The sequence below is a fragment of the Oryzias melastigma genome, linkage group LG16, assembly GCF_002922805.2.
Source record: "Oryzias melastigma strain HK-1 linkage group LG16, ASM292280v2, whole genome shotgun sequence".
Lineage (NCBI taxonomy): Eukaryota > Metazoa > Chordata > Actinopteri > Beloniformes > Adrianichthyidae > Oryzias > Oryzias melastigma.
Window position 1 is genome coordinate 6,859,820 of NC_050527.1, and position 20,598 is coordinate 6,880,417.

At 39.5% G+C, this 20,598-nt stretch overlaps 2 protein-coding genes and 1 long non-coding RNA gene across 7 annotated transcripts in view; 1 reads left to right on the forward strand and 2 right to left on the reverse strand.

The window, feature by feature from the left end:
* LOC112143415 (glutamate receptor ionotropic, NMDA 2D) overlaps nt 1-1,827 on the reverse strand; it is a 62,040-nt gene extending 60,213 nt beyond the window's left edge. Inside the window, exon 1 of one of the 2 annotated variants that reach the window (XM_024267365.2) lies at nt 1,093-1,827. Coding sequence is in view for 1 of the 2 variants with exons in the window: in XM_024267364.2 (XP_024123132.1) it covers nt 760-776 (17 nt within the window). In the remaining variant the exon portion in view is untranslated. Of the gene's footprint in view, nt 1-759 lie in introns of both variants that reach the window. The other variant, XM_024267364.2, reaches the window with a different exon arrangement.
* Nucleotides 1,828-2,796: 969 nt separating this feature from the next.
* LOC112143419 overlaps nt 2,797-20,598 on the reverse strand; it is a 42,642-nt gene continuing 24,840 nt past the window's right edge. Inside the window, exons 3-5 of one of the 2 annotated variants that reach the window (XR_002918739.2) lie at nt 13,987-14,060; nt 13,067-13,177; nt 2,797-4,470 (exon numbers count right to left, since the gene is read on the reverse strand). This is a non-coding gene — a long non-coding RNA (uncharacterized LOC112143419). Of the gene's footprint in view, nt 4,471-13,066; nt 13,195-13,986; nt 14,061-20,598 lie in introns of both variants that reach the window. The other variant, XR_002918740.2, reaches the window with a different exon arrangement.
* The window catches only part of pitpnc1b (phosphatidylinositol transfer protein cytoplasmic 1b), a 23,975-nt gene continuing 15,882 nt past the window's right edge, over nt 12,506-20,598 (forward strand). The window contains exons 1-2 of one of the 3 annotated variants that reach the window (XM_024267367.2): nt 12,506-12,731; nt 12,995-13,058. In XM_024267367.2, the coding sequence (XP_024123135.1) occupies nt 12,694-12,731; nt 12,995-13,058 (102 nt within the window). In that variant the 5' untranslated portion in view covers nt 12,506-12,693. Of the gene's footprint in view, nt 12,732-12,994; nt 13,059-15,611; nt 16,403-20,598 lie in introns of those variants that run through there. The other 2 variants (XM_024267370.2, XM_024267369.2) reach the window with 2 other exon arrangements.

The following is a 20,598-nucleotide window of genomic DNA, read 5'->3' on the forward strand; positions in this document are numbered from 1 at the left end:
GGGGGGGGGGGCGCAGATTCACCCCCACAGACATGGAGAAAACAAACACATTCATTACAATTACAAACTGGATTCATGAATCCAGTAGCTTCTCAATGCAGGCCCATAAATTTGACATTGTCACTCTCAAGCACTGCAGTAAATCTGTGTGTGAAAAAAAAACATCCTTTTCCATTTTACAGGTCAACAACAAGATGTTCTCCCCTGGTGGTCTTCACATCCTGTAAGGCCCCGTTTTCCCCTCAACATTTTCCTCCCTAATAAATGATATTTGGGGGCTTCTTGGTGTTAATCTCTTCCTTTTTATTCAAGAGCAAAAGTTATTTAGGAGATTTAGAAATCTGCATAGTCAAAGCTCTCTCTTTCACTCTCCCAGAGAGAGAGAGAGAAAAAAACGACGAATTCCAGCTGTCTGATGTGTTCGAGGCAAGTCGGGAAAAGATTCCTCGGTGGCAACAGAGGGGTAACTCTGTCCCACCATACGCCCAAATACTCACGTATCGGGATATAAATAGAATGAAATCGGAGAAAACTGATCGGTGATCATGCGGGCTGGATTTCCAGCGCGCGCAAACGCACGCACCAAAATGAGCATCAACAGATATGATCACTTCAATGAATGCATCCGCAGTAAAGTGACGGGGGGGAAACTGCAGACTTAAACGGAGCCCAAACTCTTTCTGTATGAATAATGCACTGACAATTCCCCGCAGACAGAATCGTAGCCCGAAGGTTGGGTCTCTATGATTATTGAAGTACCTGTAAAGTGTGCGCATGAGTGCGTCTGACTGAGCTATCTATCCAGTCTGCCGTAAAGGACCTGTGCGCGCGTGAGTTTCCAGGCGCAGCAATGACAGAGGGGTCAAAGCCCCGGTGCGCCGGCCGCTTCCACCTCTCCATCTCCACGCATCCGTCTCCCCCATCACCGGCGTCCTTGCAGATGTCCAAAGCATTCTCGTCTCAATGACGCGCTGCACCCTCAAAACGCCCGAGCCGCAATTAATCCAAGCAAGAGGAGTGCGTGTTTGCGCGGAGTGAAAAAAAAATGCCACGGCACTGCAAAGATCATAAAAAAAGAAGAAATCCACTTACTGTTTTTCACCAGCCTTTCCCCCCTCTTTGCCCGCGTCTCTCCATCCTTTTTCACATCCTTTCCCTTTTTGAGGTATCCGTTTTGCAGGTGTCCCCCCACCGCCGCCACACGCGCGCACACACACACACACTCACACACACACACTGAAAATATCTATCTAAATATGTATCTGTTCTACATGTATTCAATTTCTCCGATCTCTCTCTTCACCTCTCTCCCTCCCTCTTTCCTCTCCTCTCTCACACACACTCTCTCCAGTTCTCCCTCTTTCCCTGTTCTTTTGTTAAAATTCAGTATATGCGCCCCGTCGCCTAGCAACCGTCAACCTCCCTCTCTCCCCCTGTATCTCTCTCGTTTCCTCCTCTCCCCTCCTCCTCCCTCCATCTTTGGCGACACGTGTTGAATGCTAAACTTAGCGGTCCGGAATAAAATTAATAAAAGGATGGACGCTCTATATCACCCCCCGCCCCCCCTCCCCGGTTCCTCTGGTCCCCTCCACCCTTCTCCTTTTCACTGTCTCGCGTATCATAATGCAATATAAATATTTACAAGAACCACTCAGCCCCCCTCCCCTCCTCCTTTCCCTCGCGTCCCCTCCGCATTTCCCCTCCCTCCTTTCCCTCCATCCATCCATCACTGGCTCCCTCCCTGCATCCCTCCCTTTTTTTCTTCAGCCCCCCCTCCTGCCTCCTATCGCCCGTTTCTGCTTCTCCAAGCAAAACGGAGGCGCCACACCAGCGTCTGTGGATCCACATGTGAGTGTCAACCGGCTGCCTGGAGCGCCTGTGCATGCAGAGCTGCAGCGTGCGTGCATGCGAATGCGAAATGCACCCTGGAGCAGCGTGTCAGTGATCATGTGTTACGATGCTCGCAGTGATGGAGAGTCGTGGTGGGGTTCGTGGGGTTCGCTGCTGCAGGACGGACACCGACATGCTCTATTCTGGCAACTTTTGGAGAGGATGCAACAGGAGACTCAGTATTGTTGCTGCTTTTCTAAAGTGTGAAACAAAAAAGTTGCAGAGCAACATCCTGAGTGTGAGCTGCAGTCCAGTAAGAAAACACATCACCAGCAGACCAGGATTGTAAACTTTCCTACAGATTCTTGTCTATTTTTAAACCTGAAGCTTGTTCACTCTGAGGAGAGTTGAAGTAAAAAGTACAAAAATGAAAGAATTACAGGTTAAAAATGCAAAGATGTGCAGAGTTTCCCTCCATAAATGTAAACGTATTTCCACCATCCACCTAAATGTAACATATGACAAAAGCAACAGAAAATTAAATTCTATTCACGTTTTTGGCCTCAGTCTACATGTATTATAAATATATATATAGCTGTCAATGTTATTATTTTTTTAACTTTACAATGCCAATTAATTCAATTAAACGACTGTTGCAAAGTTTTCTCATCGTTTCAAAGGGATATTGCGAAATAATCTTTGACAAACACATCTACAAAAACATTTATCAACAAAGAGAGGCTGAATATCTGGATTAAAAAAAATACAAAATAATAACAATGAACCAAAATTCCTGGAAAGCTTAGTGAGAGCACTTATTTCTAAATGCTATATTACTAACAAATGTCTTGTGATTAGAATTTTTTATTTTAGGATGTTTTTTTTAAGCAACGCCCTCATTCCTGTTGGTCTAATTGTTTGGTTCTTTATCACCTAATTTTATTACAGAAATGTTTGTTATTCTTGCACAGAAAAAGATTGCAACTGTGTCAATAGTGTTTTTGATAAAATTCAAACTCAAGAGCTACAGTATATGGATATTCTTTCTCCGGTGGCTGAATCTTGCTGATCGTTTTGTTGGATTTCTACATTTGTTACAAACACATGTTCTCCATTGTTGATTTGGCTGCAGTGCAGAGACGGGAGGAGATGAAGGGCTCCGTCTGCCAAGATGCACACTGGAGATTCCCAGCATGAAATATGTACCCCATCAAATTTTCTGTTAATTAAAAAAAAGAATTAAAAATCGTTACCGTTAAGGTTGGAAATGCAATTTAAGAAGTAGATTACTATTAAATTGATTAAAAAAGAAAGAAAATCAAACACAAAATAGAATAGTTAACATGATAAACAAAAAGTGCTTGAATAGAGGAAAAATAATAATTATAGTAATATAGTATAATAGTAATACCAATGCTTGGTTTTCACACACACGATAAGACAGAGAAGTTTATCCTGAAATATTGACGCAAATCATTGATTCTCATCAGATTTCTGCCGATTTATTACCCTTAAAGTGCAGATTTCGACTTATAAAAGTTAAACCTTTTTTAATATAAGAATAAAACAATCACACAGATAAAGTTGGAGAATGCCTTTTAAAGATATTAAGTTTGCTATATATTTTTTCATGAAAAGTTACATTTGGTAAAATGTTTAAGGAGAAAGTACAACCCTGTTGCAAAAATAATGTCTACCTCCATAGTGACGCCCGTCTCACACAAGAAATAGAAAATAATTGGTGGTGCTCATGTCATTAAGAGTTCAACCTTTAAAAGAAGAAAAAAAATCTGCTCCAACAATTCTGTCTTTCGAGAGACGGGGTCCTCATTACTGCTCATAACCCCCACAGAAAGTTGTCAACAGTTTTCATGCAGGCTAATCTTCATTAGGAAATATTAAACTTGTGACAGAGAGGAAACTTTCAAATGAAACCAACAGGGGTAAAAAAGAGAAATGCTGTTGCTGACCCTTTCATTTGGGATGAAGAAAGCCCCTGAAGTAGTGCAATGCACAAATACTGTGTATCCAGACAGAGAAAGAGAGAGACATGAACGTATTTATCCTGTTTCCATTAAAGGTGATTTATTTAGAGAATCGCCTCTCTCAAACAGCCACACACTCTCCTCTTTCCTGTGTCTGCTAGTTATTGCTGCTCAGGATGTTTTGTGATGGAGTGATGTTGCCCTGGGGACAGCTGGTCATTATTCAACTGGCTATGTACTCAGTGATCTCACTACTAGAATCAGTCCATATGGTAATAAAGGTGAGGATGTGAGGCGATGGAGCTCAACTGTTTGTCCCAACACAGTTATTTGATTCCAGGTGGTGCAGCAAGACTGGCAGCTATCATTTTTGGGCCATATGGTTTGTGATAACAGATACATATCTGTTTAGTGGTGCGTTCACTGTCGCTGCCGTGGCATTAATAGGCCAGATACACATCAGCTACTCTTATTTTCTGCCACAATGAGACAGTGAAGCGACTGTTGTACTCTTCATATTCCTCTTGTTATCTGTGTTTGCCACATGCATTCATCTTCATTTGCATTCATCAATCAATTCATCATCGCAGTTCGCGCCGGTGCTCCTCCCTCTTCTCTGCTGTCTCTGTGGTGGGCTCTCTATTTTGCCTGCAGCCTATGGAGACATTGGAGTGGTGACATTAAGGTTTATGAGGCATGTGATGGTATGCGTCACCGGCGTATTTACTCCACAGTATGTGTCCACATGCTTTTTTGCAACATAAAAGACCCACAATGTTTGAGGATATTTCCTTGATAGTCGCAGTCCAGGAGCTCATCCTCTCTCCTTTGATAAGGGGAAAAAAAACATCCAGGCACGTCACTTTGCTGTTTTTACAGAGTTCATATGTGTAAAGAGGTTGAGTGTGGGAGGCCATTTGATTTCTGTTGATTGGTGTAATTTGATGTGACTTGGCTCTCCTATCTCTGTTTACGCATCTGTTTAACTCCGAGCTAGCAGTCAAACAGTGAGGTTTTCCCTCTTTTTCGGTACACTCCCTCACACAAATACACACTTGTACAAATAAAGTGTGTACACAGATGTACAAAGGAAGGGGCTGCATATGGTGGTGTTGACCTCGTAACACCATTTTAACAGACGTTTCTACAAATTGTAGTATTTTAAATAAATACATGATTTCATCAATGCAGAAAATGATCAAGGGGCATATTTAAGAAAATTAAGGCAATACTAGACTGATACTAATCTGAAAACACTCTGAAACTTGTCAAACCCAAAAGAATAAAAAATCCAACCTAAATTATTGTAGGTATTGGAGAGCTAAAATAGTCCTGTAATGTGATTCATTTTTTGTGCCATTATTTAATCGTGACCTGTAATTCATTTATTCAATTTATTCATTTAAAATTGTAATTAATTTTAACCCAGTAAATGCTGTAAAAAGCCTTATTTTGATTTTTTTTTAGTTAACTAAAGTTAACTAAAAAAAATCCACCAAATGGTCCCTGAACGCAGGGACCCCCCACAAAAAGGGATGGGTCAAATGCGGAAAAAAAATTTCACACACCTAATGGGATTTTTAATTTAAAACATCTGGCCCACATTGCTCTGATTTAATACATAACAGTAGGAACCATTGTCCTTAGGGATCCTAAAAATATTGACTAAAAATCTCTTACCTTCCACATACCCCATTAATTTATGATAACAATCACCTCGTCTGGTTTTATCCCTTACATGATAATAGAGAATAGTCGTGGGCTTGTTTTGGTTCTGTGAAGAACTACAAAGTCGCACATTGACGATATCACAGCAACATGGCCCGTGTACACAGCTGTACACAGACACCAAGACGGCCCAATCTGATTATTCCCTCGCCCTTCTCCCTTCCCCTGCATTTAGCCGCCAAAAACAGAGAGTTATGAAAAAATTGTGTCTCATATTTCTGACGTCGCTATTGTGAATGACGTCAACAATAATCAGCGGTTCGCTGGCTATAGTGCAGAGCTTCCAGCACTTCAATATACATAACACCAGCGGTTCTACGACTTTAAAAAGGTCATGCTACAACAAAAAGTAATTATTTACATTTAAATGTAAACTTCTGTGGTTCATAGCGCAATGCAGTTTAGCCTCACAGGGAAGGACTTTGCACCCCTCCGTTTGGAGTTTGCGGTTTAGTTGTCAAACTGCAAACAAACTCTCTACAAAGATTCAAAAACGGTCTTTTGGAATAAAGACAGCAAGCGAATAACAATCAATTACTTTGCGTGCTTCGTGATTAATAGAGCATTTTGAATCCCACAGTTTTCATAAATACTGATACACAGCTGCAAACTACTTCAAATGTCACTGACGATGCTGCTGGCAAATGAACTGGCCATGAAAAGCACAGCAAGGAAATAATCTGATTTGAGGTTGATGCAATCTCAAAATTACTAGACTCTTTGTGATGCAGCTTCATAGTTGCTGGAAAAGCTGAAAAAGATTTCCCTCTATCTGCCATTAAATTTAGACTTCTCTTTTTTTCTGTACGTCTAAACTCTTAAATTAGTCAATAAAAGAACCTTCTCTAAACATATTTATGACCTATAGATGGTTTTAACTTTTGCTTTAATCAAAATGGGAAAAAAAACAACCGTCAATGCACTTAGTTATTTGCAACAGGAGTAAAAGTTGCATACCTCCTTAAGAAATATACATATCTCATCACAAAAAACACCGTTTGATGTGTTGCCCCTTGGCTTACCAACAATTAGCTTATTTTCCATGTCGGTTTAGATTCTTGCAATAAAAACACAGATATAGACATGTTCATATTATATACACACACATATTGTAAACATAAAAAAATGTATTTTTGCGCGTACTTGATTGCCACTTAACACTATCTTATGAATTATTCAGGTATAAGAAAGCAACCAGCTCTGGGGATAAACTGCTGCTATGTCTGTTCAACATGGAAAACACAGCAAAGAACCAATTTTAAATCCTCTGGTGATGCACAGGTACCAACACTGGCCAGAAAATGTGTGAAAAACAGTCGGCGTTCGAAGAAAACCTTTTAAAAGTCCTTCAGAAAGCAGCAGAGGCATTGGTCAGGAGCACTTTAAAAGATTACAAGAAAGTCTGCCTCCTTGGACGCCAAAAGGAAAAAAAAAAGATTGGGTTTAAACCAAATACAACAGGATGGAGAACACATTTATCAAAGGTGTCATTAGAGTAATTTTAAGACCTATTAAGGGATAGATGTTCTTTATTATGTCTTTGGTATCTTACAAGGGAGGAAGAATCGTCTTATTTTTCCCATGGTGTGTATGTTTGGCATAACCAATTTGCCCGCTGGAGTTTATTTCCTCTTACAGGTGAATACAGGTTGTCTGCAGGCAAAAAATTGGCAAACCTGTATGGGGCATGCAGGTGGTCCACACAAAATGTTAAGATTGTACACTGCAGACTTGCAGAAAATGTTTATGGACATTTCTTTCCATGGCCGACAGGTTGTAAGGGCCACTTAAACCTTTAAGGGTAATTCAGAGTAAAGTAGATGAGATGAAGGCACATCACATTACTTTTTTTATTTTTGAAACCCCAAAAACCTGCACACTGCACAAAGGGCAGGTTAGTCCTGTTCAAGCTATTGTGATTACTGTTGGGAAGATAGACAATCAGTCTTGTCTGTGTGGGCATCCGACATGCAGGGGCGGACTTACCATTGGGCAAAGGTAGGCGATCGCCTGGAGCCCCCTGACACCTGAGTGCCCCCCACTCAAAAAATATCTAAATAATTTCCACGCCCATTATTATTTAACTCTGACATAAAAAAACCAAATGGCACAAGGCTGCTTGTGTGAAAGGGTTCCACCCTACCCCCAAGCCCTTTGCAGGAATCGATTATTCCATCAACAGCAAGTTAGCACAAGATGGAAACTTTCTGAAAAAAAAAAAAAAAGATGAAGCGTAGATATCCAAGTGCTGGTAAATGATTATAATCAGACTGTTGATGTAATTTTTTTTAAAAGAAATAAAACTATCTCACACAAAATTTGACAATATAAGTTAAACAACAAAACTAATGTGCAGGGAGACACAACAAGAAAAGAAGTACAGAATCAAAGAAACTCAATAAGAATATAAAGAAAGTCAAGAATGAGAAAAAGGAATGAAAAGGAGAGGAAAGGCAAAAAGAGGGGTAGATGTTTTTTTGTTTTTTTTTTACATTGATGACACTCCATAGTGTCCTGTTTTGTTCCATGTTCAAGCAAACATTCAACCACTGTGGAAGACTCCGAACTGCTAAGTCCACCACTGTGCACAGGCACTTACATATCACCTGCACACACCATCTATGCAGTATTTGTAGGGATCAGTAGGGAGCCCGTGTGTGCACAGCACTGATAACTAGAGTGTGGCATAAGGGCCGTATGCGAAAGTATCACCTTACCTGTACGTCATAAGTAACTAAATTGGATTTTCTGTGTTTTCTGTGACCATTAGTCATTCACTCCGCATTCATACTTAGTGATGGTAAGCTACTGGTGTAGCCACAGCTATTAAACTGACAGAGGCGTGGCTGCTAGTACACACCTACGACCCCTCTGACCATCACTGGGACATTCATATGCATTCACACACCGGAGGAGCCACACTGGATGCAAGGAGGGTGAAGTTTCTTGCCCAGAGACACAACAACAATTGACAGTTGGGAAGCAAAACCCTCCGATCATCGGCCAACTTGCTCAACCACCTGAGCCACTGAAATCCCAGTGCGTCAAACTAACCACACGCATAACAATGATGCATTGTATTTTCATGGTGTCCCTTAAAATGGCCACAAGGGAACTGCAAGACAATGCTGCATTCTCTAAAATGCAGCCGCACCTGTCTACAACCCCGAGTGGGCCTGAACAATCAAAAAACTTGTTACACCCGTATAGGTCAATTCCTGTAGGGGTGTATGTGACTGAGGCTTAAAAGTGAAGTTCTAATCTAAACTCCACCAAGATGTTTTCCAAATGTCTTTTTTTTTGTAATGGCTCTTAGAGAAATAGGCATTAGCACACGTTTACGTATTCCAAGTCCTTACATTAACTTTTTTTTAGCTTCAAAACAAAGGAATGAAAGTAATGTGAGACAAAAAATGTTTTAACCTAAACTGCACTGACTTCTGAAGAAACAAAAGTTACTCATCAGAGTGCGGATGTTTCAGGACATGGACCAAAAACATAAGGTTTTTGATTGTTGTTGTGTTTGTGGTTTTTACACTTTAAAATGTTCCATATATGCTTGTGTTTTGTTTATTTGTTTACACATATTGTTTGTTTGTTTTCCCAGATAATGACTCTTACTGACCTCATTGCACATGGATGTCAAACAAATTTTAGAGTGTCTGGGAATTTCTACTCTTTTTACCATTTCAGCAGTTGAGTGCAAGTCCACTAAAAGGTATTTCTCTATCGTTTGGTACAGGCGGTAAAAGCTGCCGTGATGACTTTCTGAGCCTAGCTAAACCAGGCGATATTAGCATTAAAAGCATGTAGCAAGCGGGTGCACTGTGGAGGGCGGTTAGATAAAATGAAGGCAGAGAGGATATGAAAGGGACACAGTAATATGATGTGTCGGGTGGCTTGATGCTCAAAAATCATTGGAGAAAACAAATTGTGTGGAAAAGGACAAATGCTGTGAAGGAACCGTGTGGGCCTCTGTGTTCAACAAATCAGATCAACTGAGAAAGGGTTGTTGGTACGTTAGAATAACTTTTCAAAAGTGCTGAGTAGAAAAAGTTTTGTTGAAGAAGAACTGAGGAAGATTTAATATGAAATCTACTTAAAACTCACTGACAACACATCTCTTTCCTATATGATATTAAAAAGCTTGATTGCATTTTATTGGTCAAAACCGCATTATCCAATTTGGGTTGTGAAAAAGAAGCAACTCTTTGGATTTTAGACAATAGCTCAATTAAACAATAAAAACTAACTTAGGAGTTTATGAGGTAATCACTAAGGGCCTGTTGCAGAAACAAGTCGATTTTTACAATGTTCAATTGTCAAGCCATAAAGTTACATTTTAAAAAGTACTTTCAGGATGGTGTAAAGAGCTGTTTTTATTTGTCTTGGTGGTTAACTTTTTTGCATCTCTCATCATATTTTCAGTACTTGTTTAGCTTTTGTGAATATTCTTCAAACATAAAAAATATTTGTTTTAGTAGGAAATAGTTTGGAGGAGTGGCTTCTTCTTTTCTTTTTCTACTGGCTCTTGTCCACCACATACAGTTGGAAGAGGCTTGGTTGGAAATGTTCAAGTGGGGCCAATCCTGTAAATCCTGCTCCTTTTATTTTTTTTTTTCCCACAGCTCTTTTCCGATTTATGAAACACTTGGTGTCATAGAATTCTGGCCAGGCACAAAATGCAATTATTTATTCTTCTTTCATGATCATGTTTACAATGGTTGGTACTTCCATGTTTTGAAAAGGACACTACCCACACGTCACTACCCGAGTCCCTGAGTGGTCAAACTTCTGCTGTTTTCAATCATGAAAACGATCAATGAATGCCCGTTTTGTACGTAGAGCCAAAAAAATGGGCTTACATTGTGTAGGGACGTGTGAAAGTGAGAGTTTTGAATGCAGAAGCCCAAAAGGCTGATTTACATGTGTTTACATAAACTTTTCATTGAACGTGGCCTCTTGACCGCAAGTCAACACAGTCGGTGTGTAAGTACATTCAGAGGCAGTCAGAAGTGTTGTTGCAGGGTTTAACTTCTATTTCTGGTCTTTCTGTTTCTCTTAGATTTATGTTAAGTTGATCTTATATATTATATGTATATATATATGTACATAGTATTAATTTTATTTATTGTATGTATTGTACATGCATGTTATTTTTGACTTGCACTTCATGTTTTTACATTTAAATAATTAAATTTTATTTGTGTCAAATAAGAAAAAATGACTGGAGAGTCACTGCAGAGAGAGTTAGAATCTGCTGCTTGTGTAATTGTCTAACTGTCTAATTGTCTAATTTGAGACTAAATCTGCAGGGTTTTTTTAGAACCATTCTGCAGCCCCAACACTTGTGCATTAGCATCCTAAAAAAAGCATTAGGTCGTGCAGTTACGTGTGTGTGTCAATTTTTTTACACCACATTTATAATAGTGCTTACAAAATGTGTTAACAATTAAAAACAAAAAAATCAGAGAAATGTGCTTTCAATCTTGATGTGTCTAATATTTATTTGTGACATCACACTCTTCAAAGATAATAACAATCAGAGATTTGCCTCTTAGTACAAACCAATAAACCACCTGACCACACCTTGTTTTGTAGTCAATTGGACTTAACAAATGAAGTCTCTGAGAGCATCCAGGTCTTCAAAGAAGTGGCAAAATGTTTTTGTTTTTTTTAAGTTGTAGTAAATGTTCCCACTGCTTTGCCTCCATTCACCATCTTTTGTATTTCCTTCTGCTCTCATACAAAATTGATAAAATAAGAGTGGCACTAGAGTTTTTCTTTCAGTGTGTTTTACAAAATAGAGCCAGGACATGAATGCAGTCATAATCCATCCTCACGACTTTCTCCCTGCCCATGCACTTGTTTCCAGTACCATTCCACTCCACTCCTGGAATAAATAATTTGTCTTTTTTGCTCCACAGGGTTTTCGTTTGCCTCTGTTCTGTGGCTCAACTTCTGTCCCCATGGAAATCCTTGATGAATACGTTGAGCTCACGCCCTCTGATCATCCCAGAGCTGAATGCCTTTATATACTCTTGCCTCTGGCTTCCTCCGGTAGTTGTAAAAAAAAAAAATGCCTCTCCTCCCTTCACCCTCAGACTTACAAATACACAAAGGAATAATACAATCAGATTTGAATCTTTTCTTCTGTTCTTTGCACACAAACTCTTTAGAGACAAAACCATATTATTCCCTCTCTCTGTGGAAATGAGCTGACAATAGCCCTGCTTGGTTAGAATAACAGCGAGATTTAAGAACACACAACTGTTTCAATCAAAATCTATAGTTCATCTGGGACCGTATTCACATTTCAGCTATTGTGAAATTGAGTCTGAAGTGGTGAGAACATGAGAACGGCGAAAAGCTGCCACTAAGTTTTTCTTTTGCATATCTCAGGACTCCAAAACAGAATTAGGAAGCCCGTGTGTGCGATGACATATGTTCGTATGGGTATTTGGAGGAATTAATGGTGGCAGTTGTCGCGTCTCTTGTGCCAACTTATCCTGTTGGCAAGTGCGTTGATTGGCATGTGCTGGAACACTGTCTGGGGCTCCTAATGATGTTGGATAGGCCCTCATCCCACTCACTGGGGTGTTGGTGTATTAGGAGATTGGGACTCGATAACAATAAGTGAACGCTGTTTCATTCAGGTCACTGAGGGATTCACTTCAAGCCTCAAATGCGGCACAAAGAAAGCACCCCCCCCCCCCCAGCGGGCAGTCCTCCTGTGGTATCAATTAACGAGTTGGTCCAATCAATGTCTCAGCAGTAGTGTGATACTTAACTACAAGGAGATTAGAACTGAGCTTACATCTTAACACAGTAGATTGAGCCATACAAACATACCAAACCCCCCCCGCTAACGGCAAATAAAACAGATGTTAGCATAACACATGCTTATTCTGTGTGTGCTTTATTGTTGCATCTGCCCTGAGACGCTCTCTGAGCGGAGGACAATAATGACATGTATGCTCTCACACTGTTGTCTCTGTCCTCTTATTTCTCTGTTTTGCTGAGCTAAAGTCTGACCTAAATACTGCAGGTTTTTGATGATGGGACCGAAACAGAGATCAGAGGTGTCCAGCGGGCTTGTTGAGAATGGAGAAAAACGGGAGGCAGGAGAGCTGGACTAACTCACAGAAATATGCTGGTTCTTGCCGCTCATTATTCCCACACAGAGCTGTATGTATAAGAAATGATTCTGTTTTGATGCCAAGCTTTTCATTTTGCTTTAATATAAGTTAAAAAAAAATATGTAGCATATTTTTACCATTTACCAAGCCAATAAAGGTCCATAATTCACATGCTTGCAGTTGGGAGGGGGGCATAAAGATCCTTGACCTTGGCCTTTGACCACATTTTTAAATTGAAGAGTCGGTAATGCAGCACTGGCAGCAGGCCCATCAATTAATGATCTGCTTCTTCCTTTATTCTCCTTAATACAGAGCCCCTTCGGCTGGCCGCAGACACACAAACACAACAAGAACAGGAGACACCGAGGAGAAGGAGGTGCTCACCAGTTTTTAAAAGTGCCCATTCATTTTTCATTGGTTGATGTGAGGGGATGTGATAGGTAAAAGCATCATGATGAATTCCTCTCCAGTTTAATCACCAGCAGCTCTTTCATCCTGCAAGACAAGCAGCTCTGACCAGGAGAACAGGTTTAAAATATCTCAGGAGGTTCAGTCTTTAACTGAAATGTACTGACTGCAAAACAAACAACTTCGACGTTACCCATAATACACTCAACACTATGTTCAATGTCTTTAGATTTTAAACAACAGCATTATTTTTGTGTGTGTCTTGCAATAAAAGCATTTTGCTAAAAGATGCATAAAAAAGGAATCAAAGTGGACAGATTTTGGAGCATCTTTGTTGTTAAAGAGTTAAATTGACTGAATAAAAGTAGTTTTTGGTTAAATTTGGGAAGTAGTTGAAACACGGGGAAGTTCTCCAAGCACAGAAGGTCAAGCCATTTAATTTGCTTGCTCTAAAAACACCTGAGGAAAGTCTGACATATGGGGATATTAGGGTTTTATGTCATACTAGGCGTGCCAGGTTAGAGCATGAGGTGCTCTAGATTTTAATACAATATGTGTGGAGACTTGTTGGTTAATACATTGAGAGATTTAACCTGAGTTTATAGATTTAAAAAAGTGCTTGTTACAACACTTATATCAGGACAAACATTTCGCTAATGGCAACTTACAATCACTACTGCTATAAACCGTCTAATTTCCACTTTTCATTGGTAAGTAGCATCACTAATGTTTACATTATTGTAGTGACATTAAATAGCTTTTGGAGTCTAAATGCTTTCAGATGGCTTACGCTCTTATTCTGATAAGGTAGTATCTAAAACAAGCTACATTTCCCAAAGTGCTGCAGGTTTCTTTTAAAGTCTGACAAAGAAACTACAACACCAACGCACAATTACCTAAGCTTTTCCTGCAGTGACATAATGCACAAAGCTTTGGGATAGTTGCAGCAGTCACACCTGAGCCTCAAGACCTGGAAAAAAAGATGTTTCTTTTTGAGCATTTATACAGTATGTGCTAGTCTGGTAAAAATGAATTTTGAAAAAACAATTACTTGCCTCAACATTAGTACTTTTTTAGCTTGGCTAGCTTTGTTATTGTCTTGGATAATTAACTTAATTTCTTGTCACTAGTGTAACTAAATGTTAAGCAAAATCGCTATTAGGTCAGCCTACTGATCAAAGTAGCCTACAGTAGTTATTCTTGATGGTAGCCCAACAGTATTGCCAGATTTAACCCTTGTGCTCTCTTATAGGGTCCAGATGACCCCACCTGTACATTGATGTGTGATTCCTCCAATGATGAAGGTGGATAGGATTTTATGTCTGCCACATACACCAGTGAAGATAAAAAAAAATCCTCAAAAAAAACAAAGCTAAGTTCGCTGTCTTGTGGGGTCCAAATTTGCATTATTTTTTTGCTTCAAAAAAAAATCCTACACTGTAAACCAACCGTGCAACGCAAGTCTATCACCTTCTTAGCAAATAATTTGCAATTTGAATCTTTATCTCAGTTTAATGTAAACTCAAGATAACACATTTAAATACCACATCCATTGTTATTTTCCAGGTAATGTACCCTGATACAGATCACGTGCAAATACCAGGCATCAATAGGCCATTTGTTGAATATTAGTATTCTCACTTTCTTTTCTATGTTCTGTCATCTCTCCTTCTCTGCACCCAGCTTAAACTCTGATTCAGAATATTTAAAGAACCGAGATGAATTGGGGTAAACAGAAGTACACGTCACTTTTATCCATTTAAGTAATCAATCAATAAATCAGTTATGATCAGCTTTATAAGTCACCCACTATCTTTCCCTGCCAATTCCCCCTAAACAATTTACCAACAAAGTAAATAATCAAAATAATAAGTTTATCAATCAGCTGCTGAGTAGGTGTCTTTGAAAGTCACTACCAATCATCCCTCAAACGGAGGTTCAGAGCAAACTGTCAAGGCTCTGTGAGTCAGGGGAAAATCAAGGCAGAGTCGCGCAAAGCACACCTCAGCTCTCTGAAGTGGCTTCCCTTCTCCAAACACCGATCTGATAAGATAGAAGCAAACCCCACCAGGAATTTGTTTTCCCCTCTATTTCAGTGCAGAGCACAGTGAAAGCAAAGACATGAGGAGAGGAGAGCAGCTCAGACCCAGTCTCAAGACACACTAGGAAAAGCAAGTGAATTGCAGAAAAGGAATTCGAGGCTGGTTATTAGTTTTGGCTTGTTTTATACTTACTTAGAGAGGCCAAACATCTGCTTCTCTCATTTAATAGGGGAGGAACCCTATAGGTTTGGCTGTGGCTGAGCAGCCTGTGACTCAGGGAAGGACAAAAGCAAAGATATTACAGCTGCTTAGATTCCATTTGCCATTGACTGAATGTGGATTCAATTAAGACAAGCTGAAGGTCATGAAGAAAATGCATTGTGAGACAATCCATTGCTGTGGCTCACAGAAACTCTCTTAGCCATAACCATATTGAACCCAGCCTGCTTAGCATTGCCGACGTCCATCTGAACACTATGAGGGAAGTATAAAAAAATACCAATGTGAGTAATCAGTGTTGCTGTCAGACCGGGTTTGTTGTTGACAGCAGTCCAGAGCGACGGAAAATAGAGAAGCGATAAAGATCAGTGAGGTAAGGAGGTGACACAGGTGGAGAGGCAGGAAACAACCATGGGTGGAGAGCGGAGTACTATGGGAGGGAAGGAAGGAGTTGGAGGATAAAGAGATAAGAGGGAAGCAGGCAAAGGAATTTGTGACAAACTGAAAGCAGTGGAGTGTTGCTGAGGGGAAAGGGAGGAGCCAAGCACAAGAAAGAAGTTAAGCTTGGAGAGAAAGAGGGGTTAGAACAGGTAGAGTTGGTTAGCGGTGGCTTTAATCCTTTTTCCACAACTTACCACCACTCTGTTCTTACTGCAGCCTAAAGAAAGCAAGAAGGAGAAAAAGCAGACAGAAAGGCCGAGTGGAGGCAGGAAAGGGGAAGAAGTTTAAGAGAAGAGAAACAAGCCTAAGAGGGGGAGAAAAAAAGGAGAGCAGAGACGAGGTCTAAACAGGGCAAAAAAAAAAAAAAACAGCTGACGGAAAAAAAAGCCTAGAATGAACTCCACGGACTACTGACGTCAGCAAAATAAAAAGAGGAAGAACGCCAGGGAAGAAGTTACTTTGGTCTGTGTGGCATGCTCGAGCGAGTCTACTATGCAAGTAAGACAGCTGGGATAAACAAGATTCGGGCACACTTCCAAACGGCACCTTTCTCTGAAGCAGCATGTTGATGAAAGAATATCGCATATGCATGCCACTGACTGTGGAAGAGGTAAGTGTCTGTCTTTCCCATGCTAAAGAAAATGCACACCCTCGTCACCCTCAGAAAACATGAAACTGACAGGAAAAGGGGGCTTTTTTTGAAACACGAAGATGCTTTTAAAGCTTACAATCTCAACAGAGCAGTTGAGAAAGTGTGTACTGACAGAGCTTCGGTACATTGGTGTCAGGGTTTTTTTTCCATACAGCTAACATAAAACACCTGGCCAACAGCTTTACCCTGAAAGTCTGCAGTTTTGTGTATGCTGTTTATCTCTTCCTGCCTCTTGTCCCTCTTTTGCTTGCATTTGCTCGCACGGCGGCGCACAAACTAGTCCAACTGGTTATGGCTGTGCGAGACCTGAGCTCAAACAAAACCTTCGCAACTTTACACACAAACCGTTCTTGCAGGAGAGCGGCAGAGAGAGGGAGTTAATTCCCTGAAGTGCCCTTCAAAAGGAATGTCCTCATCCCTTTCTGTATGCACCCCCACCCTCTCACCTCTACCTGTTACCACAACAATGACAGTGACAAATCACAGTCCGGAATGGGATTTACAGTATCAGTACATGGCACATGGAAACTTTTGGCTCGCAGCAAATCCTCTTTTTCCCTGATTGTGAGGCTAGTTTAAATGCAGCTTACTTGAGGACATATCAAATTGAGATGACTACCTCATTCCAGATCATTTCCAACATCTCTACTTGAGCTGTAGTGGTTGTCATATGTGACACATCCAGTAGTTCCTTTTGTAGCATGATACATCTCCCCCGAGTGGAGGGATGTTGTGTATTGTGTTGTGCTCTGAGAGAAGCAGAGTGGTGACAGTAGCTCAGTGTGTCAGAGGACTTGATGCTTCATTCTCCATTTCCTCTTGACACTTGGCGAAGGTGTCTGGAGAAATACATACTGGTTCACAGGTACTTGAGCTCATAAGCAGCTTCAGCAGTCAGAGTAACGAGTTAGTGGGACAGGTGGAGATCAGATGGAGCCGTACACCCTTCCTCCAAGCTATAAACCCTCAAAATGATCTGTGATAGTCACCTCCATCTCTGTACGGTTTAATGATTTCTTGGTTGTTGTGTTTTTTTTCTTCAGACTTACCACAGTAAATAATTCATACGTAAAATTTTTGACAGGGTTCCCATGGGAAATACTCTCAGAAAATATCACATCATCGCTCTCTACAATGTTAACCATGTCATTATCATTACTCTCATCTGTGACAACAGCCTTTAATGAAATTAAAAAAGCTTCTTTTTTTTCAGTTGAATAAGCGCTTTTATTATAAATGACATAATATTCCAGTGGAAATGTGCCAGGCCTAAAAAAGAAAAGTCATGAAACGGATGCAAATCATCCACAAGCAGACTTATTTAGAATCAAATTGACTTCGCATTAGTGTCCAAAAGCAACAGTAAATCAACAACAGTGTGCAAAAGCAGGGAGCAACCCCTCGTTTTTCTTTGTTTCACTTCCAAAGTGCCAGATTACTTTATGCTCATTTAAAGTAGTCTTTTGTAATTGCATTCCTGTCTTTTCAAACACTTTTGCTTGAATGTCCTTTGTTCTTATTTCAGTCATTCTTTTGTTGAAGCGCTTAAAACAGACCTGTGAGTCGCTTACTCAAATAAAAAAAATCCTCCATTTCAAGAAAAAGGCAAACCTTCCCAGACAAACTGACTAAAATGCACTTTTAATATCCTAGAAGTCAAATAATTTGTCACTACTTGAAGTCCCACTCGAACTATATATTTTTGCCTTTCTTAAAATCATTCCCAGTGGTCTTTTAATTAGATTTTTGCAATTTTAAGGCAAATTAAATAAGTCTGTCTGTCGTTTCTTAAGCTCATTTGAAATTTGCCTCTGAGTTGTTGGCACAAAAGTTAGCCTCGACTAATTTCCCATAAACCCGTTGTTTAAACTCTCCTGCTAGCTTATAGCACCTCACAAGGCCAAGTTAACATTAGCATTGTAGAACGAACAGCGAGCAATATCAGAGTTATCCAGCCGTAGCTTTGAGCCAGATTCCAGCTCAGACAAGGAAAATGAAGACATAATTTCTTTGCAAGTGGACTCAACTGAATTGGACCAGAGAAAAGGAGACTTATACACTGCCGTAGCAGTTGCTGCGCCACAAAGAAAATACTCAAAAATGCAGGTTAATCTTAAATAATTTTATGCATACCCTCCATTATGAGACAAATACTACCAAAGTACCAAAGCATGTTAAAACACAATTTTCATTGAAGTAGGTCTTAAGTGACGTGCAAAATAACAAAATGATATCCTTTTTGCATCTTGTACCTGGATCTTACAAAGAATTATGTTTTAAAAAACAAACAAAAAGCCAGTCTGGACTTGGTGAACATCCTGTAACACTTGTAAAACATGCAAAACATGGGACGTGGGAACCATGAATAAAGCTATTTATGTAGACAAAACTTGTTCTTCCCCCTATGTCATATTCCTCTTTTTACCCTACAATGTTATTCCCTCATAATACTGTGCCTTTATTTAATATTTGCACAGATCAACATGAAAAAAGGGCACTTAACTTTAAAGCATAAATAATCCCTTTTTCTTTTCAAATTGATATTTTGACAAACACATTGTTTGAAAGCTGTCCTTGGAAAAAAAAGGAAACAGTATAGGACCTAACTGAAACAATGTCAACATAAATCCCAAGGGCCCTTAAATTGCAAAAAATGATTTAAACATGTTTTCTTAAATGTCCAAAATTCTGCTCAGATCAAATTTCTAAAGTACTTTGTCTGCGTGAGAAAAGCGGTCTGCTTTTGTGTCTGGTATTTGTATGACGGTATTAAAACACAAATCACTGTGATTAATTAAGTCCCATGAATACCCAATAAGTAAATATTGAATGTTGACATTCCACTGTAATTGGAATAAGAAGGAGAGTCGCCTGATGTCAGTAGTGAAGAATGGCATACACATGTCAGCCCTCCTCCTTCTCTTGTTCTTGCCATCTTTCTTTTTAGCCAAGGTTTCTACTTTTTATCGTATTCTAATGTGTTTTTGTCTGCCTTAGTGCTTACCAATATAATATAGGGCAACAAAATAAATTGCTTTGAATAGCAGCAGCCATGTAGTTAATTTTTTTAATAGTATTTTTTTTCTTTTTTTTTGTATTTTTTAATGAATCTTCACCAATAAAACGCTTCCTTTGGATATGAGCCTGGGCAGAAAATGAATCTAAAAGTACCATTAGTGCAAAAAAATGAGAAAAAAAAGTGTGTTTGAAGAATGTAGGTCTTATAAGATATGTCAGTAAGTCTGTCAGACTGAGTCCAATATGGATCAGTCCAGATGCCCAAAGGCCTCGTCCTCTTAAGACCCACTAAAAGAAAATACTCATCAGCATCAGGCACAAACTAGGGCTGCAGAACAGAACAAAGTCACTTCTCTTTCATTAGGAGTCCATATACTTTCACCCTCTGTGCCTGAAATAAAATGTAGATTTCTGAGATTCTTGCTTCGGGACAATCTTTATGCACACCAACTGGCCATTTAAAAATTAAAAGACAAAGCTCTGTACTCATACAGCCCTGAGCAGTGTGTGGAAACTAAAACTAAGACATTGAACCTGCTGCCAGACATGACTTCTGCCTTTATTAGCTCATTGATGGTTACTATCATTTTCTGCTTTGTCGATCGTCATGCAGGAAGTGTTAATAGAGTGCTTTCACTTTTGTTTAAGTCTAAGGACTGATAGAGGGCTGCAGAAAATTCCAACTAAAAAAAGAATAGATTTGTTCATTGTCCTGAACAGATAACTGTCGTTTGTCCTGTTTGGGTGGAGTCAGTGTACTATTGTTAACATACCGCGTGTTAGTTTAGCATGTACTGGAATGCTGATGACCTGGATGTCCTGGAAAAATAAAGCTAAGGTTAAAAAAAACATTTTTATCAACAGTGAACCAATCTTTAAATAGAAGAGGCAGCGTCAGTTCATCCAATCTATTCACAAAGTTTCCAGTTAGGTAATTTGGGGGATTTCTTTTAGACAGGAAAGTTAACTTCACTTACTTTTTAATTCCTTAAATAATGATATTATAATGATTGTTCCATATTTTTCCATTTCAAATCACTATAGTTACATGAAAAAGTGTTTTAATAACCAAACTACATTGATTTTAACAGCAAAAAGAAACATCAAGTAAAAAAAATTTTTTTTTTTCTAAAAAA